Source organism: Pan paniscus, chromosome 4, assembly GCF_029289425.2.
Source record: "Pan paniscus chromosome 4, NHGRI_mPanPan1-v2.0_pri, whole genome shotgun sequence".
Lineage (NCBI taxonomy): Eukaryota > Metazoa > Chordata > Mammalia > Primates > Hominidae > Pan > Pan paniscus.
In genome coordinates, this window is record NC_073253.2 from 55,079,010 (window position 1) to 55,098,742 (window position 19,733).

At 39.2% G+C, this 19,733-nt stretch overlaps 1 protein-coding gene and 1 pseudogene across 2 annotated transcripts in view; both read right to left on the bottom strand.

The window, feature by feature from the left end:
- The window catches only part of RAB3C (RAB3C, member RAS oncogene family), a 278,339-nt gene that overhangs the window by 17,965 nt on the left and 240,641 nt on the right, over positions 1–19,733 (bottom strand). For both annotated transcript variants that reach the window (XM_008952751.3, XM_003827398.5), the window contains exon 4: positions 16,246–16,370. In XM_008952751.3, coding sequence (XP_008950999.2) covers positions 16,246–16,370 — 125 coding nt within the window. The remainder of the gene's footprint in view (positions 1–16,245; positions 16,371–19,733) is intronic.
- Positions 17,196–18,957, bottom strand: LOC106634775 (large ribosomal subunit protein uL18-like; annotated as a pseudogene).

The following is a 19,733-nucleotide window of genomic DNA, read 5'->3' on the forward strand; positions in this document are numbered from 1 at the left end:
AGCTGAATGCCACAACCCCAGCTGTGCAGAGCCTGGGCCCAGAATCAGCTATGACTCTGGTCCTGCACAGCAGGGAAAACAACTCCTGTCACTACACTTTCAGCTGGGGGAAGAGTCTAGCAATCTTGCCCAGGGCAACTCTACTCTTGAGCCAGCCAAACTGCTACATGCCCTCCCCTAAATGGGAGAGGACCTGAGTCTCTGAGTAGCTGATCTGCCCCTGGCCAGCAAAGTCGCTATGTGACTGTGCTCAGGACCTGAGAAATAGCCCTGCAGTGCCCCTGCCCCCTGCCCCCTGCAGACATGGCTGTGGCCTACCCAATGGTCCTGCACTCTCCATCAGTGCCTAAGAAACAGCCTTGCAGGTTGCCCCTGGTGGGCATACCCCCAGGCCAACTGAAGAGCCTTGCACCTGCATGTAGACCTGAGAAATAGTTCCACGGACCACTCCTGGCAGGCACAATTCTAGGTCAGACAAGCAATTGCATGCTTGTGCCTGTGGCAAGAGTAACAGTACCATAGCTCCAACCCCAGTGACTCCAAGTTAGCTAGCACACTGTGTGCATATATATGCCTCCAACCTGAGAAACAGCCCAGCAACCCCAATCCTACAAAGCCACACCACTGGTGCCACAGACTCTCTCAGCCTAGACCACTGAGAAACTTGCTTATGCTACTAGTATGGATTATAGCTGAAGAAACTACATGGAGAGTACACTGTTGCATCCACCTAGAAGCAAAGCCAACGTACTCTACCAAACCAATACCCTAAAACTCATTCATATGAAACCTACTTCATAAAATTGGAAGAAGTGACTTTACCACATGCATAGAAATCAGTGTAGGGACACATCAAACATGAGAAAGCAAGGAAACAAGACACTGTCAATGAAAAACAGCAATTCTCAAGTAACAGACCTCAATGATAAGAAAATGTGTGAAATGCCAGAAAAAGAATTCAAAACAATAAACTTAAGAAAACTGAGATACAAGAGAATATAGGCAATTCAATGAATTCAGAAAGACAATTCATGATTTGAATGAGAAATTTGACAAAGAGATGGGTATCATTAAAAAGAACAAGACAGAAACCTTAAAGCTGAAGAATCCAATGACTAAAATAAAAAATTACCATTGAGAGCTTCAACAACAGACTAGACCAAGAAGAAAAAAGAATTTCTGAAGTTGAAGACAGGGCTTTTGAAATAATATAAGCAGAAAAAAAAAAAGAAAAAAGATAAATAAATAAAGCCTACAGGACTTATGGGACACTACTAAGTGAACAAATATTTATATTTTTGGTGTTTTGGGAAGCAGAAAAGAAGGGAAAAGATGAGGATAGCATAATTAATAAAATCATAGCAGACAGAGAAAGCATCAAGTCACATATAAAGTAACCCTCATTAGATTAATAGTGAAATTCTCACAGAACCCCTATAGGACAGGAGGGAATGGAATAATATATTTAAAGTACCAAAAGAAAAAAAACCCTCCCAACCACAAATATTATACCTAGCAAAGCCATCCTTTAGAAATGATGGAGAAATAAAATCTTTCACATAAAAGCAAAAACCAAGGAAATTCATCATTACCAGACTGGCCTTACAAGAAATGTTCAAGGAAGTCTTACATTTGGAAGTAAAAAGATGATAAATGACATAATAAAAACTTGTGAAACTATAAAACTCCCTAGTAGAGGCAATATATGAAGGAAAAAAGAGAAAGGAATCAGACTGGGTGCAGTGGCTCATGTCTGTAATCCCAGCAGTCTGGGAGGCCGAGGCAGGTGGATCACCTGAGGTTGGGAGTTCTTGAACAACCTAACCAACATGGAGAAACCCCATCTCTACTAAAAATACAAAATTAGCCGGGCATGGTGGTGCATGCCTGTAATCCTAGCTATTTGGGAGTTTGAGGCAGGAGAATATCTTGAACCTGGGAGGCGGAGGTTGTGGTGAGCCAAGATTGTGCCATTGCACTCCAGCCTGGGCAACAAGAGCAAAACTCTGTCTCAATAAATAAATAAATAAATAAATAAATAAATAAATAAAATAAAAACTTATCATTACAGATAGGGACCCAGCCACAAAAATAAATAATAAAAGAGGAAATAAGAAACAAAAGATATATAAAACAACCAGGAAACAATCAGTAAAATGACAGGAGTAATTCCTCACCTATGAAATAATAACCTTGAATGTAAATGGCTTAAATTCTCCATTTAAAAGACACAGACAGGCTGAATAGATTAAAAAAAAATCAAGGCCCAATTATATGCTACCTACAAAAAACTCACTTCATTTGGAAAGACACACATAGACAAAAAGTGAAGGATTGGAAAAAGATGTTCCATTCAAGCAGAAACCAAAAGTAAGCAGGGATAGCTATACTTGCAGCAGTTAAAAAAAAATGCTTCAAGTCAAAAGCTATAAAAAGAGACAGAGGATACAATATAATAATAAAAAGATTGAGTCAGCAAAATAATATAACACTTATAAATATATATGCACCTGACACCACAGCACCCAGATACATAAAGCAAGTATTAGATGTAAAGGGAAAGATAGACCCCAGGGATATAATAGTTCAATAATATAATAGTTGGGAATTTCAACACTCCACTATCAGCATTGGATCATCCAGACAGGAAATTAACAAAGAAACATCAGATTTAAACTATGCCACAAACCAGACGGACTTAACAGACATTGATAGAACATCTCACACAACAGCTGCAGAATACATATTTTTTTCATCAGCATGTAGAACATTCTCCAGGATTGACCATATATTAGGACACAAAACAAGTCTTAACAAATTTTTAAAAACTAAAATTATATTATCTTACCTGACCACAATAAAACAAAATTAGATATTAATAACAAGAAGATCATTTGAAACAATACAAATACATGGAAATTAAACAATATGCTACTGAATGACAAGTGGGTGAAGAAAGAAATTAAGAATAAAAGATTAATAAAAGATGAATGAAACAAAAAGTTTTTTTTTTTTTGAGAGGGAGTCTCACTCTGTCCCCAGGCTGGAGTGCAGTGGTGCAATCTCAGCTCACTGCAAGCTCTGCCTCCCAGGTTCACGCCATTCTCCTGCCTCAGCCTCCCGAGTAGCTGGGACTACAGGCGCCCGCCACCACGCCTGGCTAATTTTTTGTATTTTTAGTAGAGACGCGATTTCACTGTGTTAACCAGGATGGTCTCGGTCTACTGACCTCGTGATCTGCCTGCCTTGGCCTCCCAAAGTACTGGGATTACAGGCGTGAGCCCACCGCACCTGGCCAAAAAGTTGTTTTTATAACACAATAAGCAAAATTGGCAAATCATTAGCTAGACGAAGAAAAAACGAGATAAGACCTAAATAAATAAAGTCAGAGACAAAAAGGAGACATCAAAATATATACCACAGAAATATAAAGGATCATAAGAGACTACAATGGACAACTATATGCCAATACATTTGAAGACCTAGAGGAAATGAATGAATTCCTGCACACATACAACCAAAAAAGATTGAATCAAGGCTGGGTGTGGTCACTCATGCCTGTAATCCCAGCACTTTGGGAAGCCAAGGTGGGTGGATCACTTGAGTTCAGGAGTTCGAGATCAGCCTGGCCAGCATGGTGATACCCCATCTCTACTAAATACTTAAAAATTAGCTGGGTGTGGTGGTGGGCACCTGTACTTCCAGCTACTTGGGAGGCTGAGGCAGAAGAATCACTTGAACCTTGGAGATGGAGGTTGCAGTGATCCTACATTGTGCCACTGCACTCCAGCCTGGGTGACAGAGTAAGACCTTGTTTCAAAAAAAAAAAAAAAAAAAAAGAGAGAGAGACTGAAACAAGAAGAAATAGAAAACTCGATCAGACCAATAACAGGCATTTCTCAAAAGAAGACATAAAAATGGCTGGGCACGGTGGCTCATGCCTGTAATCCCAGCACTTTGGGAGGCCGAGATGGGCGGGTCACTTGAGGTCAGGAGTTCGAGACCAGCCTGGCAAACATGGCAAAACCCCATCTCTACTAAAAATATAAAAATTAGCCAGGAGTGATGGTGCACGCCTGTAATCCCAGCTACTTGGGAGACTGAGGCTGGAGAATTGCTTGAACCTGGGAGGCAGAGGCTGCAGTGAGCCGATATCACACCCACTGCACTCCAGCCTGGGTGACAGAGTAAGACTCTGCCTCAAGAAAAAAAGAAAAAAGACATAAAAATGGCCAGTGAATGTATCAAAAAATGTTCAACATCACCAATCATCAGAGAAATGTGAATCAAAACCACAGTGAGGTATCATCTATCTCACCCTAGTTAGGATGGCTATTATCAAAACACAAAAAATAACAAATGTTGGTGAGGATGCAGAGAAAAGAAAACTCTTATACACTGTTGGTAAGAATGTAAACTAGTATAACCACTATGGATAACAGTATGAAGGTGTCTCAAAAAAACTGGAAATAGAACTACCATAGGCTCTAACAAACTCACTACTTAGCATTTATTCAAATAAAAGGAAATCAGTATATCAAAGAGACATCTGCACCCCCATGCTTATTGCAGCATACTCACAATTGCCAAGATATGGAATCAACCTAAGTGTCCAAAAACAGATGAATAGATTAAAAAATGTGGTGTATATACACAATGAAATATGCCCAACTATAAAAAAATGAAAGCCTGTCATTCATGGCAATATGGGTAGAACTGGAGGACGTTATATTAAGTGAAAAAAGCCAGGAACAGAAAGTTAAGCAGTGCATATTTTCAATCACATGGGGAAGCTAAAAAAAGTTGATCTTATAGTAATAAAAAGTAGTCAGAAGATACTAGACATTGAGAAGGGTGTGGGGGAAGGGAGGCACAAGGAAGTATTTGTTAAAGGATACAAAATTACAACCAGATAAGGGATGTAAGTTCTAGAGTTCTGTACCACTGTAGGATAACTGTAGTTAACAATAATACATTGTATAGTTTCAAATAGCTAGAAGGAGAATACTGAACGTTCCCAACACATAGAAATGATAAATGTATGTTAATTACCCTGATCTGACCACAATACATTATATGTATCAAAAATTCACTATGTATTCCATGAATACGAAACATCATAATTTGTAAAAAAATTAATTTAATTTAATTTTAAAAATAAAGAAATATATGAGTGAACATCATTGGATTCCCTTTTCTTTGATCTAGAACCACTAAGAAACCATAATAAATTGATAGCCTTTCTAAGGGTATTTTTTCTATTGATAAAAGGATACACTGATTATCTAACAGGAATATTACCAACTGTGTGACATTTACATTTCGCAGAGCATGATAAAAGGCATTTTAAATTAGAAATCTGTCCCCTGTGAGTTTGGTTAGTGTGATTTGTTTCTCTACTGTTCCCCGCCCTAATAATTTTACCCTGGGAGAAAGGAAATAACACTGGCCAGTGTGCAAAGCTGATGAACAGAGATGGTTTCTGCCAGCTGCATCCAAGCACAGATTCCACAATTTAGTGTGAGAAAGCCATCTTTGATTTAATCTTTTTCAGCTCTCAACACTTAGCAGATTAATTAAATCCAAATCCAAATACTGCAGTTTATATTTCTTATATCTGACTTTAATTTTGGTAAGTAATACTGCTATTTATGCTTTTTTTTGTTAAAAAAGAAAAACAAATAAAAAATGAAGCTGGCAGTTTATACAGATTTCGGTTACATGGACCTGGATTAATTTTTAAACATTTCACCAAATGTGTTTGCAAGTTTGTGTGAATGAGAAAAGGGCACAGCTTGGAAGATCATTCTAAGAGAAGGAGCAAAGGTGAAGTTCTGAGCCAAATCCAGGTAGAAAAATGAGGGCTAGACAATTTTGTCTGTCGAGATGGGACAGGAGACATGTAAACATAACGTTTGTTAGAGGATAAGCTTTGATCCACAAGTAACAGATAGACAGTGGGGCTTTGGAAGCTCTTCATAATGAAGAAGGGCACTTTGCATATTGATGTCCCTTGGAGCTGTCAGAATCATGAGAATGGGGAAACTCGGGTCAAAGGTTGGTAAGATCTGGATTAGTAAGAAGGAGTATAGGAAAGAACACCTAGATTAGTGGAGTTGGTTAAGGAAGGCAATTAGTAAAATAGCGATGTGCCAGAGTCTCAGTAAAATAGGGATTTGCAAGAGTCTTGAGAGTTTATTCACTGGGGAATGTGAGAAAAAATAAGTAGAGGTTTAGAAGAAGGGCAGCATAAAAAACAAAGAGGAAGTGGAGTTTATCACTCAAAGATGCTGCATGGGTGGGGTTTCATGGATTGGATAACCATACCATTTGTTCTCCAAACTGAGTCACTTTTGAGATTGAAAGGGGATGCTATTAATACTTACACTGGGAAATGAACATAAATCAGGACTGTCCTGAGCAAACTGGGATGCATGGTCACTTTATTCATAAGGAACAGACAGTTTCTGAGGAGTGAATTTCAGCTGCCAGAAGGGAGAGTGGAGATCCATAAGATTATGAAATAAAGATCAGGTTAACAGGAACTGGGAAGCACAAAAGAGACAAGAACCAGGGCAAACAAACAGCAGTCCCTTCCCTTCCCAGCCCATGGATATGACCACACCTAAACCAACCCAAACACATTAAAATGTACAATGTTGGTTTAGTTTATACCTCCTGGGAATACTTAGCCAAAAAGAAAGTGAGCCTGGGGATATAATGGTAGGGTGGCAGTGCTTCTCCTCAGAGCTGTGTGCAGATAGGTACTTAGAACATTTTAGTAGCGTCACTGGGATTCCCTGCTGAACCCAGAGGTTGGCAATTTTCATTCTTTGAGAAATACTACAATTGAGAGTTAAATAAATCTTTAAAAGCTGCTGAAGAACAGAGCTAATGCATATTTGGAACAGGTGGTTTGAGTTTTAAAAATAGGCTTTAGGGCAATGTTATCCTCATTAGAGTTTCTGGCTGCACAACCTGGCTTTATTACAGAATTGTTTTTGCAGGGGTAAGAGGGAAAGGATTAAAACTGAAGGAAAAAACCATCATCCTTCATTAAAGTGAAGTGGCTGGAGGCAACATTGCAGGTCTGAGCTCAACAGAAAAGCTTTAAGATAGCCAAGGTGGGTGCATGCCCACCACTAGGGCTGTCCATGTTTCTCTGGCTTTGGTGCCCAGCTTACTAAATGATCCTTGGCAAGCTGGACTGAAACTGTAACGATAGGCTGAAATCTATGAAATGAAATTAGCTATAAATGTGTGTGAACCACCAAACCATTAAATCAGCCATGATCTTTTGCTAAAAACAAGGTTAACAATGCAGACATAGGTAGCTACAATGGCCAGTTCTTAATGATGTTATTTACTTTTTTGAACTAATTTCTTGTGTTATCAAAAAGACATTGAATGAAGGCAACTCTTAGAAATCTATTTCGATTTCATTAAAAAGAAAGGGGTGGTCACCTCTCTATGCAATATGCAATGTTGTCTTTTTCTTCCTAAAGAGTCTCCAAATTCCCACTGTCCTCCTATGTGTATCACCTCATGGATCATTTGTGGATCAATGCTTATCAAAGCATTTAAATAGTAATTTACTGTCATATTTAAAATTATGGATTGCATTGCTTAGATTTAAGACTAGTTCTTTCAACGTATTTTCTAGATCTTGTCCCATTTGCCTTCATGACTGTCCACCTAAGTATCTCCACTATCCTGACTCTCTACTCTCTGACTTTTCTGGATATCTTCCCTTCTGCCTGTTAGTATGTTGATTTTACTCCGAAATTCTCCCTCCACAATGATTTTAATCTGTTACTCAGGCCAGGTACCTCCATCATCTTTTATGCCTCTAATTCCTTGTTTGTATCCCCAGTGCCACTGCTTGGTTTAGGTCTGTGGTCCTCAACTTTAACACAATTGGGTGAGACATGGTGAGGGCCTAAATCAAGGGTTCTCAACCATGGCTGTACATTAGAATCACCTAAGGAGCTAAAAACACTCATGTTTGTACCTCAGCTTCAGATATTCTGATTTACTTAATGTGTGTGTGTGTGTGTGTGTGTGTGTGTGTGTGTGTGTGTGTGTGATGGGGTCCGTGCCATGGTTTTTAAAATGCTACCTAGGTGGTTCGAATGTACAGCCAGGGTGGGGAACCCCTGCTTTAGGCCTCGCCATAATTTACCCAATAGCATCAGCTTCTTATTGGAATCTCTGCTTCCTGTCCTTACCCTCCAGTCTATCCTTTAGCCAGTGGTCTCCAAACATATGTTGTTTTATAATTCTTAGTTTCAAAAAACAGTACTGCCCTAATACATGAATATTTTATAAATTATATAATGTACTATTCCAGTAGTACATTATAAAACATACCCAATAACTGAAAAAAAAATTGAGGTACGAATAAATAGAGCTATTAATATTTTCTTTTTGTACTCCTGCTGATCTTAAACACCCTAATTTCTAGAATATTGCCAGTGTAATTGGTCCAAAATGAAATCTGATCTTGTCACTCCAGTGTTTAAAACTTAGGATCCTCAGCATGTATAGGACAAAGCCCGAGTTTTTGATTCTTTCAAACAAGGTTCTCCATGATATATGATGTCAACTTTTCCAGGCTTAGATCCCTCCAGAATACTATTTATTATGCCTAGGGAGACCATCACCTGTTTGTCTAACTATCAAAATCCTATTCATACTTCAAGACATGGTTCAGACATTGTCTCCACAGTGTGACCTTTCTCAGAGCCTCCAAACAGGGACATTCTTAATCTTTTAAGCTCCTCTAGCACTGAGTCCATGCCTCTATTACAACAATTATATGCTGTCTTTTGAAAGTCTTTATGTGTCTCTCAGACTCTCCTTTGGGGTGACAGAAATTTGGTCTTATTGTTTCCTAACTCCTAGTGCCTGACCAATAGTTGGTGCTCAATAATACTGAATAAATGAATACATTAGTAAATGAATAAAGTCCCGTAATATATTCATGAGTTCTATTTTGAAGTGTCTATCTCCTGCCCCCCAAAAGAAATAAACTCCTAGTGTGACCCCACTGTAGTTTAAGAAAAGAATCTTTGGCTCATTTATTTCAGCTCAGTGGTTGTTATGCAATTACAAGTGGACTTTGCTAAATTTACATTGGTCCTAATAATTACGTTCTGTTGTATAACCTCATACTCCTCTTCTGATCCCCAATAGCCTTCTGTAAAATCCATGCACCTATTGGCCACATGGGGACTAGACTAGGGTGCATGAAAGCTTCAGCATGAATCCATCCTGGAAGACCAGCTCCCTGTGGCCGGGCAGCACGAGCCCCACCATGAAGGGTGGAACCAATTACAGCTTCCTTCTGCTGGCTCTCTGGGCTAATCTGCCCCTTGTTTTTTCTGTAAATCAGTGGTTCTCAATCATGTCTACACATTGGAATAACCTGGGACTTAAAAAACATACTGTTGTCTGGGTCCCAGCCCAGAGATTCCAATTTAGTTGGCTTGGGATGCAGCTTGGTCACTAGGATTTTTAAAAGCTTCCCAACCTACTGAAATGTGTAGCCAAGATCGAGAACCTTTCTCTATATCTAGTCTTCCTTCTAGATTTGTTTCCTTGTCCCCGCCTTGGGTTTTCCTTATTTTATTATTATTATTTTTTTGAGAAATAAGCAAGGTCCCCTCAATGTGCTGAGGCCTAGCAGTGACTCCTGATATCCCTGCTATTCCCAATATCAGCAGTCTCAATGTAACAAACAAGCAAATAAAATAGCACACTCTCTAACACCTTGGTTTTTAGTTATTCAGATGAGAACCGCCTTAAGTAGTTCTGATTATAGCTTCCCTAAAGTGGTGCTCTAAAGGTACTGAAAAATTGCTGTACAATTTAGTGGTAATCATCTCAGTGTAATTTGGACACAGAGTGAGATACCAAGAATTTCCAGAGGTTTCTTATAAATCACAGCACACTTGGCTAAGGAGTTTTTCAGTTTATTAGTTGGGGAAGTTCCAGAAAGGTGAGCACATTTTGAAAAGAGAAATTATGAATTTGAGTATGGTTGATTTAGGGTAATTTATCTTTTGTAATCATCTAGTTATTTTCTAGCATCTTCCATTGGATTGTGTGGATCACTGAAAGATTGTGGGGTCCAAGATCGGAGTTTAAATAGGTTTACCAGCTACATATGCCCTACCTTCCTCCTGGACTTTAAGATAGAAAACTAAATTCAGTTAAGTCCTATTGTGGGCTAGGCACAGTAGCTCATGACTGTAACCCCAGTCATGGAAGGCTAAAGTAGAGTGGGAGGATTGCTTGAACCCAAGAGTTCCAGATCAGCCTGGGTGACATAGTGAAGACCCTGTCTCTCAAAAAATAAAAAAGAATTAGCCAGGCATGGTGGTGCATGCCTATAGTTCCAGTTGCTTGGGAGGCTTGGATGGGAAGATTGCTTGAGTCCAAGAGGTCAAGGCTGCAGTGAGCCATGATCATGCTACTATTGCACTCCAGCCTGGGCAACAGAGCAAGATCCCATCTCTAAAAAAAAAGACCTATTGCGTGACTCAAGATTGTCCCAAGGGTATGATGACTGAAGTGGAGCTTGGTGGTTATGGAAGGTATGATGATGCTGCTATTACAATTTTTCCTGGTGGAAATTGTATAAACAGAAATTGGTTGCTTATGGCCAGAGCACATGGATCCAAGTTCAGGGCTTCCACCACCGTATGATTTCACAGTGTAGTCAATGCCTTTCTCTCCCTTACCTGGGTTGGCAGTGAGAGACAAGGGTGATTTAAACTGAAAAGTTCATAGGAGTGAATCAGAGAATCTTAGAGTTTCCAAATCAGGCATGCTGGGGTCATTCAGGCTCAGTAGAAATCAAGAGCATGGTTCTTAAAATCCACTTTTCTGGCTAGGTTATAATGTTTCAGTCACTTCAGTCATCTTGTCTCTGAGAGTGGTACCACAACATATGATGTAGCATGGTCAATACACCCAAACTCTTATGCTTGGTGACACAGAAATATCCCACAGAATGCAAACTCCCCCCATTAGCCATGGTAGATCTGCCTGCATTGATTTATCTAGACCTTTTGGGAAGTAATTATATGTCCCGCCTGCACTACCTTCCACTTTCAGAGATAATTGGTTCCATTAGTATATTCTTTGTTAGGTGAAAGAATATCCTTTTTCATTTGTCTTAAATTTATCTCTTTCTACTTCAAGAGACTATTTCCTTGAAGAAATTGTTTAATTAAGCCAGTATTTATCAAATCAATATGTTTCAGAGTATATAGACATAGAATGTGTCTTTTTGTCATTCTTCATTTTCCAAAAAGAGAAGTAACTACCCATTCATAGAACTTCATGCCCTTCCTTTATCCTCTGAGTTACACTCAGCCCTGTTTACGTGTTCATAATATTTGAGTCTATTTCTGATACACAGTCCACACTTTAAGCTCCGTGAGAGGGAAGATACACGTTTTATGACTCCGCAGTATTATTATAGATATTTGTCAGATGAATAATCAAAAGAGCCATTAAATGGGAAAAGAAGGGAAGACAAATTATAGAGCTTGGTAAAATGGCAAAATATAAGAATATTTTGTACTTTCAGAAATTCTCATGGGGTTCAGTGCTGGACAAGAAGGAAGGGTACGGGGGATGAATCTGGAATTCGGTAATATGTATGTTCAGAGGCTATCAAGATAATTGTTTGAATGGAGAGAATTGGGAATATTATCTGTTACTTGTTTTAGGAAGAAATATTAATGCAAATTGAAAATGCTTTAAAATTGGCTCCTTACAAATTATTAATAATGACTTCTCCTCAGAAGCAATTTTAGTTTCTCTGCAGTGTTTGGTTCTCTGACTACATTTTTGGAAAACAGGGGTTTCTGCATTTTCTGCCCTTTCCGAGCTTATAATAATGGTTCAAGTATTCTTTCACCTGTGGTTTCAAGGCAATACAAATCCATCCTCCTCTATAAATTTCTTTCTTTGTTCTTATTCCCAGATAAATTACTTCTATTTTAGGAAAATCTATCTTTAATTGTATTTCCAAATTTTTTTCTCATTTAAAACAGTAGTTGTACATTTAAAACTTAAATTATGAGATTGTACATATATAAGTACCATACTATAAATTTAATATAGAATTTAAAAACATTCTTATATATTGTTATAGGTACATACATATAGACTAACTGTTAAAACACTCATGGAGGCCGGGTGCGATGGCTCACACCTGTAATCTCAGCACTTTGGGAGGCAGAGGTGGGCAGATCACGGGGTTAGGAGATTGAGACCATCCTGGCTAACACGGTGAAAGCCCATCTCTACTAAAAATACAAAAAAATAGCCGGGCGTGGTGGCACGCGCCAGTAGTCCCAGCTACTTGGGAGGCTGAGGCAGGAGAATCGCTTGAACCCAGGAGGCAGGGGTTGCAGTGAGCTGAGATCACGCCACTGCACTCCAGCCTGGGTGACAGAACGAGACTCCATCCAAAAAAAAAAAAAAAAAACATGGTAAAATAACACCAGCTATAGGGTAATGTTCAGCTCTGGCAGCAATTCCCTACCCTCTCCAAACACTCGCTTCCCACAAAAGCCAGTGTTCTGGAAATTTAGTCGTATAAAAGTCACAAAAATGCTTGTTAAAAATGTAGAGTCTAGCCTTCAACTTCAAAAACTCTGATGCAGCAGGTCTGAGTTGGGTTGATGAATGTGCATTTGAAAATGAACCCCAGCCAATTCAGCTGCAGATGATTAGACCACTACTCTAAATCAGAAGTACTGAATATGCACAGCTGGCAGGTGGATGTTGGCGCCTGAAGCGCCAGTGTGAGGTCAGGCCTGGGACATGATTTGGCAGTCATTAGTCTGGAGGTGGAGTTAAAACCTTGGAGTGGATGGAAACATCCAAGGGAGGGTGTAGAGAGAGAGGAGTGGTGGACTGAGGATAGAAAGCCAGAGTGCAGGAGATGGATAAAGGAGGAGGAGTCTACCAAGGAAACTAAATGCAAGTCTGGAGAGGGAGGAGATGAACAGACAGCACCACGTCATAAATGCTGACAAAGCAGCATTCAGTAAGGAGGGGTGCTCAAAGGATCAAATGAAACAAAATGGCTGAGAAAGGGAAAGCCAGAAAAATATTCTTTGTCTGTGTAGTCTATCTCAGGCACTACAATGTTTGCTCCTAGAAGGTAGGGTTATTTGTCATTGCATTCCCAGTAACTGGCATATTGTAAACACTTAATAAATGCTTGATGAACTAAACTGGATTGGGACCGACAGCTGCCATACAAGAATTTTTAAAGAGCTCCATTACAACTTGGTTCCATCAAGGACCCTTATTAGGATGAGCAAATGTTGTACAGATAAAACAATCCACAATGGAGAATTAATTGCTACCAGATCAATAAAGCAGTTATTTTGAGCCATCTGCCAAGATGTGGTAATGACATTTAAAAAACAATGTGGAACCTTTGTGTGTATGTGATGGTATTCTGAAGAATAAAATGTACAAGTAATTAAAAAACAAAGCAAAGACCTTTAAAATCTTTAAATTTAAATTGTGAGAGCATTTTTTAAAAATACAAATTGTCCCTCAGGATCATTTGTAGAAGCATGTGTAGCCATGAGGAGAACAAGCCACATTAAACGAGGTAAATGACTCTCCAAGAATGCACATGTGTTGGTTGCTATGACAACAGCTGGGTTTTTATTGAATAGAGAGCAAAAAATCAATTAGAAACCACTGGAAGAACTTGAACAGGAACATAAAACATTCTGCTTCACAATTTCAGGAACTTTGCTACATCTGTGTACTGAATGGAAAGGGTTTGTGTGTGTGCCAGTCGACGGAGCAGTGGGAAAGTCACCCTCTTGATGCATTTCCATCATCCTAACATCCCTTTTCACAACCTGGTCTTCTCAATATCCAAGTAATTTATTAGAGTGTTAAAAAATTTAGCCAGTTGCCTGCCTCCTATGTATCAATGACATTAAACAATTCTTGGCTTGGAGATACATATGTACATTTTTTAACCAAACAGTTTTCATTTTTATTCATAGAGACAGCCTACATCTGTGTAGCAGTTTCTTCCCCATCCTGGCATGTGCCCAGCTAGTTAAGAAAACACAGGAAGACAGGGAAGAGACCATCTTGGGAAGCCAACCTGCCAACCCTCTCCCAGGTTTCCTCCCTCTCTTTCTTTGGGGATCTATTATTTCCCATTCTTATCTTTCCGAGGTCCTAAGAGGATTAAGAAAAAAAATTATCATTTTTTCAGACTCTTCATATTGTTTAATCGGTAGAGTGGGAAGAGGCCCTGTGGCAGAGATGGTAACTTCAAAAGCCGCCACAGGAGACTGTACACCAGCCAGGTAACTTTCTCCTGGGTGGCTCTAAGAATATTTGGTGGAAGGGTTCTTGTGGCCATCCAGAGATAGATTTTAGTCTAAGGAACTCATTAAGCTCATGAGAAATGGTCAAACTTTCAGAGTGAACTGTATTTAGATTAGTTATGAGATGATCAAGAGGAAGAGTGACCCAATGAGAGGGACTTTGCTTTTCTGACTCATGTTGCACAACACCAGCAGATTAATCCCAAATCATCCCCTTTATAACAGTGTTTTTCAAATTATAGATTGAGACACATTACTGCTTCTGGGGATCAACTTAGTGGGTTGGGACCACCATTTAAGAAAAAAGAAGAAAGAAAAGTAAGACAGAAAACAGAGTGAATCTCATCAAGTAAAGTTAAAATGTGTTTTGTAAAACTTTTGTTTTACAGAAGTTTTATATATGTATGTATTGGGATGCTAAATTGAAAGTATTTCTTACTGCAGGTCCTGGCCAAAAAGGTTAAAAGTCAAACTCTTCTTTGCTAAGAATGCCTCAATATTCTCAGTGGTCTACCAAAAACAAACAAACAAAAAACAAAAAGAATTCCAACTCCTTCACCTCTAGGACTGGAGTTGTTCCCCAAATCCACAACTCAGTTCTGCAACTTTCTGCTAGGTTCTCACTTTTCTATTCACTGTCCTCTCACCTTATGCTCATCTCAATGTCCATGCATGACTGTGCCCTTTACTTATAATGCCTCATCTCCTTTGTAGTTGCAAATTCTACTCTCCTTCAGAGACCATTCAAGCTGTATCTTGCCATTTCACCCATATGATCTCCATCTCCCCTCATCACTCATCTCTTCCTCTTGGTGTATTCATTTCCACACCTGATCTCCCCGGGGGCCCTCTCTGCATTGCTCTTTATCTTCCTCCCATCACACTCCACTCCTACATCTCCTTCCGGCAATGTTTTTCCCCTTCCTGTGTCTGCCTCCCTCTCCCTGTTGCTTTCCTGTTGGCATCTGCCTTGCAGCTTATCTCCTCATTGACCTGTTTTTGTTGACTTGTATTTCTGCTTCCTTATGTATATCTCCAGTCTTCAGTGTCCACTCGATTGGGAGCAACTTGAGCCTAGGGACTGTGAATTACTTTTTTGTATACCCCATGATGTTTGGCATAATATAAAGCATACAACGAGTACCCAGTAAAAATTTCTTGACTCAACCAATCAATCATCAATCATCAATCCCTCCTTTGTATTAAATCTCTACCCTTCTCACTCCAGCATTTTTCTCTTTAGATACAATGTTTTGTGTTTGAAATGGCTTTGCCATTTCTGAAACTTTCTCATATCTATTATCTCATTTGATCTTATCTACAAGGACTTGGTTAAATAGGCACGGGCTATGATACTCATTCTGGAGAGATGGGGTGACTAAGTCTCAAAAGGATTTGTAATAGTAACATGGCTTATCAGTGATGTCACTAGAATCAGAATCTAGGATGTGACCTATTCTGTGCCATTATCCTCCTCCAATGGAAACTTGAGAACAATAATCACACAATAAAATAAAGAGCTCACTGAATGCAAAATAGAGTATGGGGGAAAAAAAAACAAAAATAGCGGACAAGGCATAACCTGTGTTTCTCATGGAATAAGAATTTAAATACCTTGTACTAAGACCAAAATTCTGAGTATCATTTTTGCTTCTGTAATTGCGCTTGAGCTCTCATGATGCCATAGTAAGTGGGAGAAAATATATTGTCCACTTAGGGAGGATTATGTTGCTTTCCACTGTTAGATTGACAAACATTTCATTAACTCCTCCCTGACAATTAGCTCGGACTCTGTACAGAGTTACATATAATAAGCAAATTATCTTTCTTTTTAACTTATTAATTTGTTTCTTACCAAGCTGTTCTCCTAAATGTTGACCTCGCTCAGTTGAGATGACCCGCTCGTCTTCCATGTCACACTTGTTCCCAACCAGAATAACTTGGGCATTGTCCCAAGAGTATGTTTTGATTTGAGTTGACCTAAAAGAAAAAGAAGAAGCATGACACAATCAGAGGAAAGCAGAACAGCATAAAATGAAGGAGAAGAAATACATTCCACAGATGATGATGGTAGCAAAAGGAAAAAAAAAACACGATGTCCAAATGCCTGACATTTAGAGTTAATTAGTTGAGTGCAATTTTACCCTTCAGATACTCATCAGAGATTGCATGAGTCAAAAATCAAGGGAACAGTGGTGTACTAATAATTCTTTTGTATTTAATGAGATTAATACCACTACTGATTCTTCCTTTCCTCTTTTACCCCACCTTATGTAATAGCTTTACAGTAGGATAGCCAACCATCCTGGTTTCCCCAAGACTTTCCCAGTTTAAGCAGTAACAGTCCCATGTCCTGAGAAACCCCTCCGTTTCAGGCAAACTGAGATGGCTGCCCAACCTATTTACAGCACATCACACGAAAACAATATTTTCCCTTATCACAGTAACAACTTAGAGAGCTAAAGCAATGGGGCTTAGGAAATCTGGGAGAAGTGATAATTTTTTAAAAAAAGAATCATGAGAGCTAATATGTTCATGCCTTACCTTTATAAAAGAAAAATGTCAGGTTGATTAATGTCAAAATTATAATACAATGAGCTGGCATTTTAAGTTGCTATAAACAGGATATTTAGAATTTAGAATAAGCCTCCAGTATGATTCATGACACAAATAACCAACTTTTGATTTTGGAACTTAGATAATAAATGTAATAATTTGCTTCTGCAGGGTATTTTTTTTTTAAACCTGCTTAGCCAATAAGTTTATTGTTTTTGCAGGGTATATACCCAAAGGACTATAAATCATGCTGCTATAAAGACACATGCACACGTATGTTTATTGCGACACTATTCACAATAGCAAAGACTTGGAACCAACCCAAATGTCCAACAATGATAGACTGGATTAAGAAAATGTGGCACATATACACCATGGAATACTATGCAGCCATAAAAAATGATGAGTTCATGTCCTCTGTAGGGACATGGATGAAATTGGAAATCATCATTCTCAGTAAACTATTGCAAGGACAAAAAACCAAATGCCGCATGTTCTCACTCACAGGTGGGAATTGAACAATGAGAACACATGGACACAGGAAGGGGAACATCACACTCTGGGGACTGTTGTGGGGTGGGGGGTGGGGGAGGGATAGCAATAGGAGATATACCTAATGCTAAATGACGAGTTAATGGGTGCAGCACACCAGCATGGCACATGTATACATATGTAACTAACCTGCACATTGTGCACATGTACCCTAAAACTTCAAGTGTAATAATAATAAAATAAAAAAAAGAAAAAAAAGTTTATTGTTTTTGTCTGAAAAATCATCCTAGAACATTGTTTTAGCTCTCAGAGCCTGCTCCTGAGGTCTGAGGAAGCTTCCCTTCTTTTGAGCTACCTGATCTTTCTTCTGGGCATGGGACATTTTGGGATGTTTCCACCTGTTGTTTTTAACTTCTTTCTTGGGCTTCTCATAGTTTGGATTCTCTTGTATAGCAACATGAGCTTTTTTGTTTTATTTATTTATTTATTTGAGACAAGGTCTCACTCTGTCACCCAGGCTGGAGTGCAGTGGCATGATCTTGGCTCACTGCACCTCGACCTCCTGGGCTCAAGCAATCCTCCCGCCTCAGCCCCCTGAGTAGCTGGAACAACAGGTGCACACCACCATGCCTGGGTAATTTTTATAAATTGTTTTTGCAGAAACAGGGTTTTGCCATGTTGTCCAGGCTGGTCTCGAACTCCTGGGCTCAAGCAATCCACCCACCTCAGCCTCCCAAAGTGCTGGGACTGTGAGCCACCGTGCCCAGCCAATATGAGCTTTATTGTATATCTCCTCCATCAGGTCTGAAGTTTCGCTGTTCTTTATGAACGGAAAGAACCGTTTCTTGTAAGCATCTTCATCTGCTTCCATTAGGTAATGCATGTAATCTGCATCATTCTGACTCATGATGTGTTTCCCATGCACTTCTGCATTAAATTCCTTGCTTTCAGAATCACAAGCAGGGAATCATCTGGTACTGTGAGGGACAGAACAGCCTTTATCAACAGCTCCCTTCAAGGCCCCAAAAACTTTATTGCCAGTGATGGTTCTGGCAAGGCCTACATCCAAATAGCAGGTGAAGGCACCAGGCTGACCATCAATGCTTTCCACATCGCATTAATCTCCAGTCATCTCCACTTGGCCTTCATAGATCCTGTCCATGCCAAACCTACCGAGAAGCCCGTGGGCCAGCGGCAGGCCAGTATAATGTGCTGCAGCATAATTTGTCAGGCCAACCTTCACACCTTATTTTGGTAGTTCATGTACCATGTACATATGCTGCGCAGACTACCGTATCCCCTTCTATATGGGCATAAGTAATCTGACAAATCATATCTCTGTTTGTTACACAGACTATCACCCTGTATTTGAGTGTGTTGTATTTATTTTTATCCTGTATCACAGAGTGTTTCTGAGTATAGTAATCAGTTCTACCCTCTTGTCATTTCCTAAATTTCACTTGGTATCTCTTAAATAGGCCTCATTCTTAACAACTTTAACAAACCCCATTCTGCAGAACAAAGACCCTCATCCATGGCTTGACACAGACCTGCAGGCCCAGCAATGCCAGGCAGAGAAAAAGCGCAGGTATTTTTCTAAACACTTAATATCTGTTGCATTAATTTAATCCTTAGAATAACTTAAGGAGAATATTATTATGCCCATTTTGCAGTTGAGGAAAATGAGGCATAGAGTGGTTAATTGCCCAAGATCACTCGGCCAGTAAAGTGGCAAATGTGGGAGTCACGTTCTGGCAGTATGGCTCTCAAGCCTGTGCTTTAAAACATATTTCCATGATACTCATTAAAAGTTCAAAAACTGAAGTTCTAGTGCATTTATTGTTATCTAGAGGAAGCTGAGAGGAAGCTATGTTTTTTAATTCTCCCTTTATATCAGCCACATTTTTATTTAAGAACAGTCTAAGATAGGTGGGAAAGACATATTACCTGGTGGTGGTCAGGAGAGAAATATTGAAATGTTGAAACGTAAACAAATGATTAAAGTTTGAAAAAAAACAGATTTGTAACATGTCAAAAAGTAAAGCTTGGGAATGGTGTTACAAACAATAGTAAAGTGAAGGATCATTGAATAGAAAGTGGCAATGAGCTGTTCTCAACTTGAAGAGGGAATAAAAAGCAAATATTATAGCTTTTTAAACTACAGCAGGAGAGTTTTCAATGAGCTATGATCACTGTTTCTCCTTCCTGAGAAGAAAGGAAAGAGCGAAGAGGCAGATAGGGTTTTATTTCAGCATATTCCCCTGAACCAAGTACATCTAAGTTTTCAAATGAGAT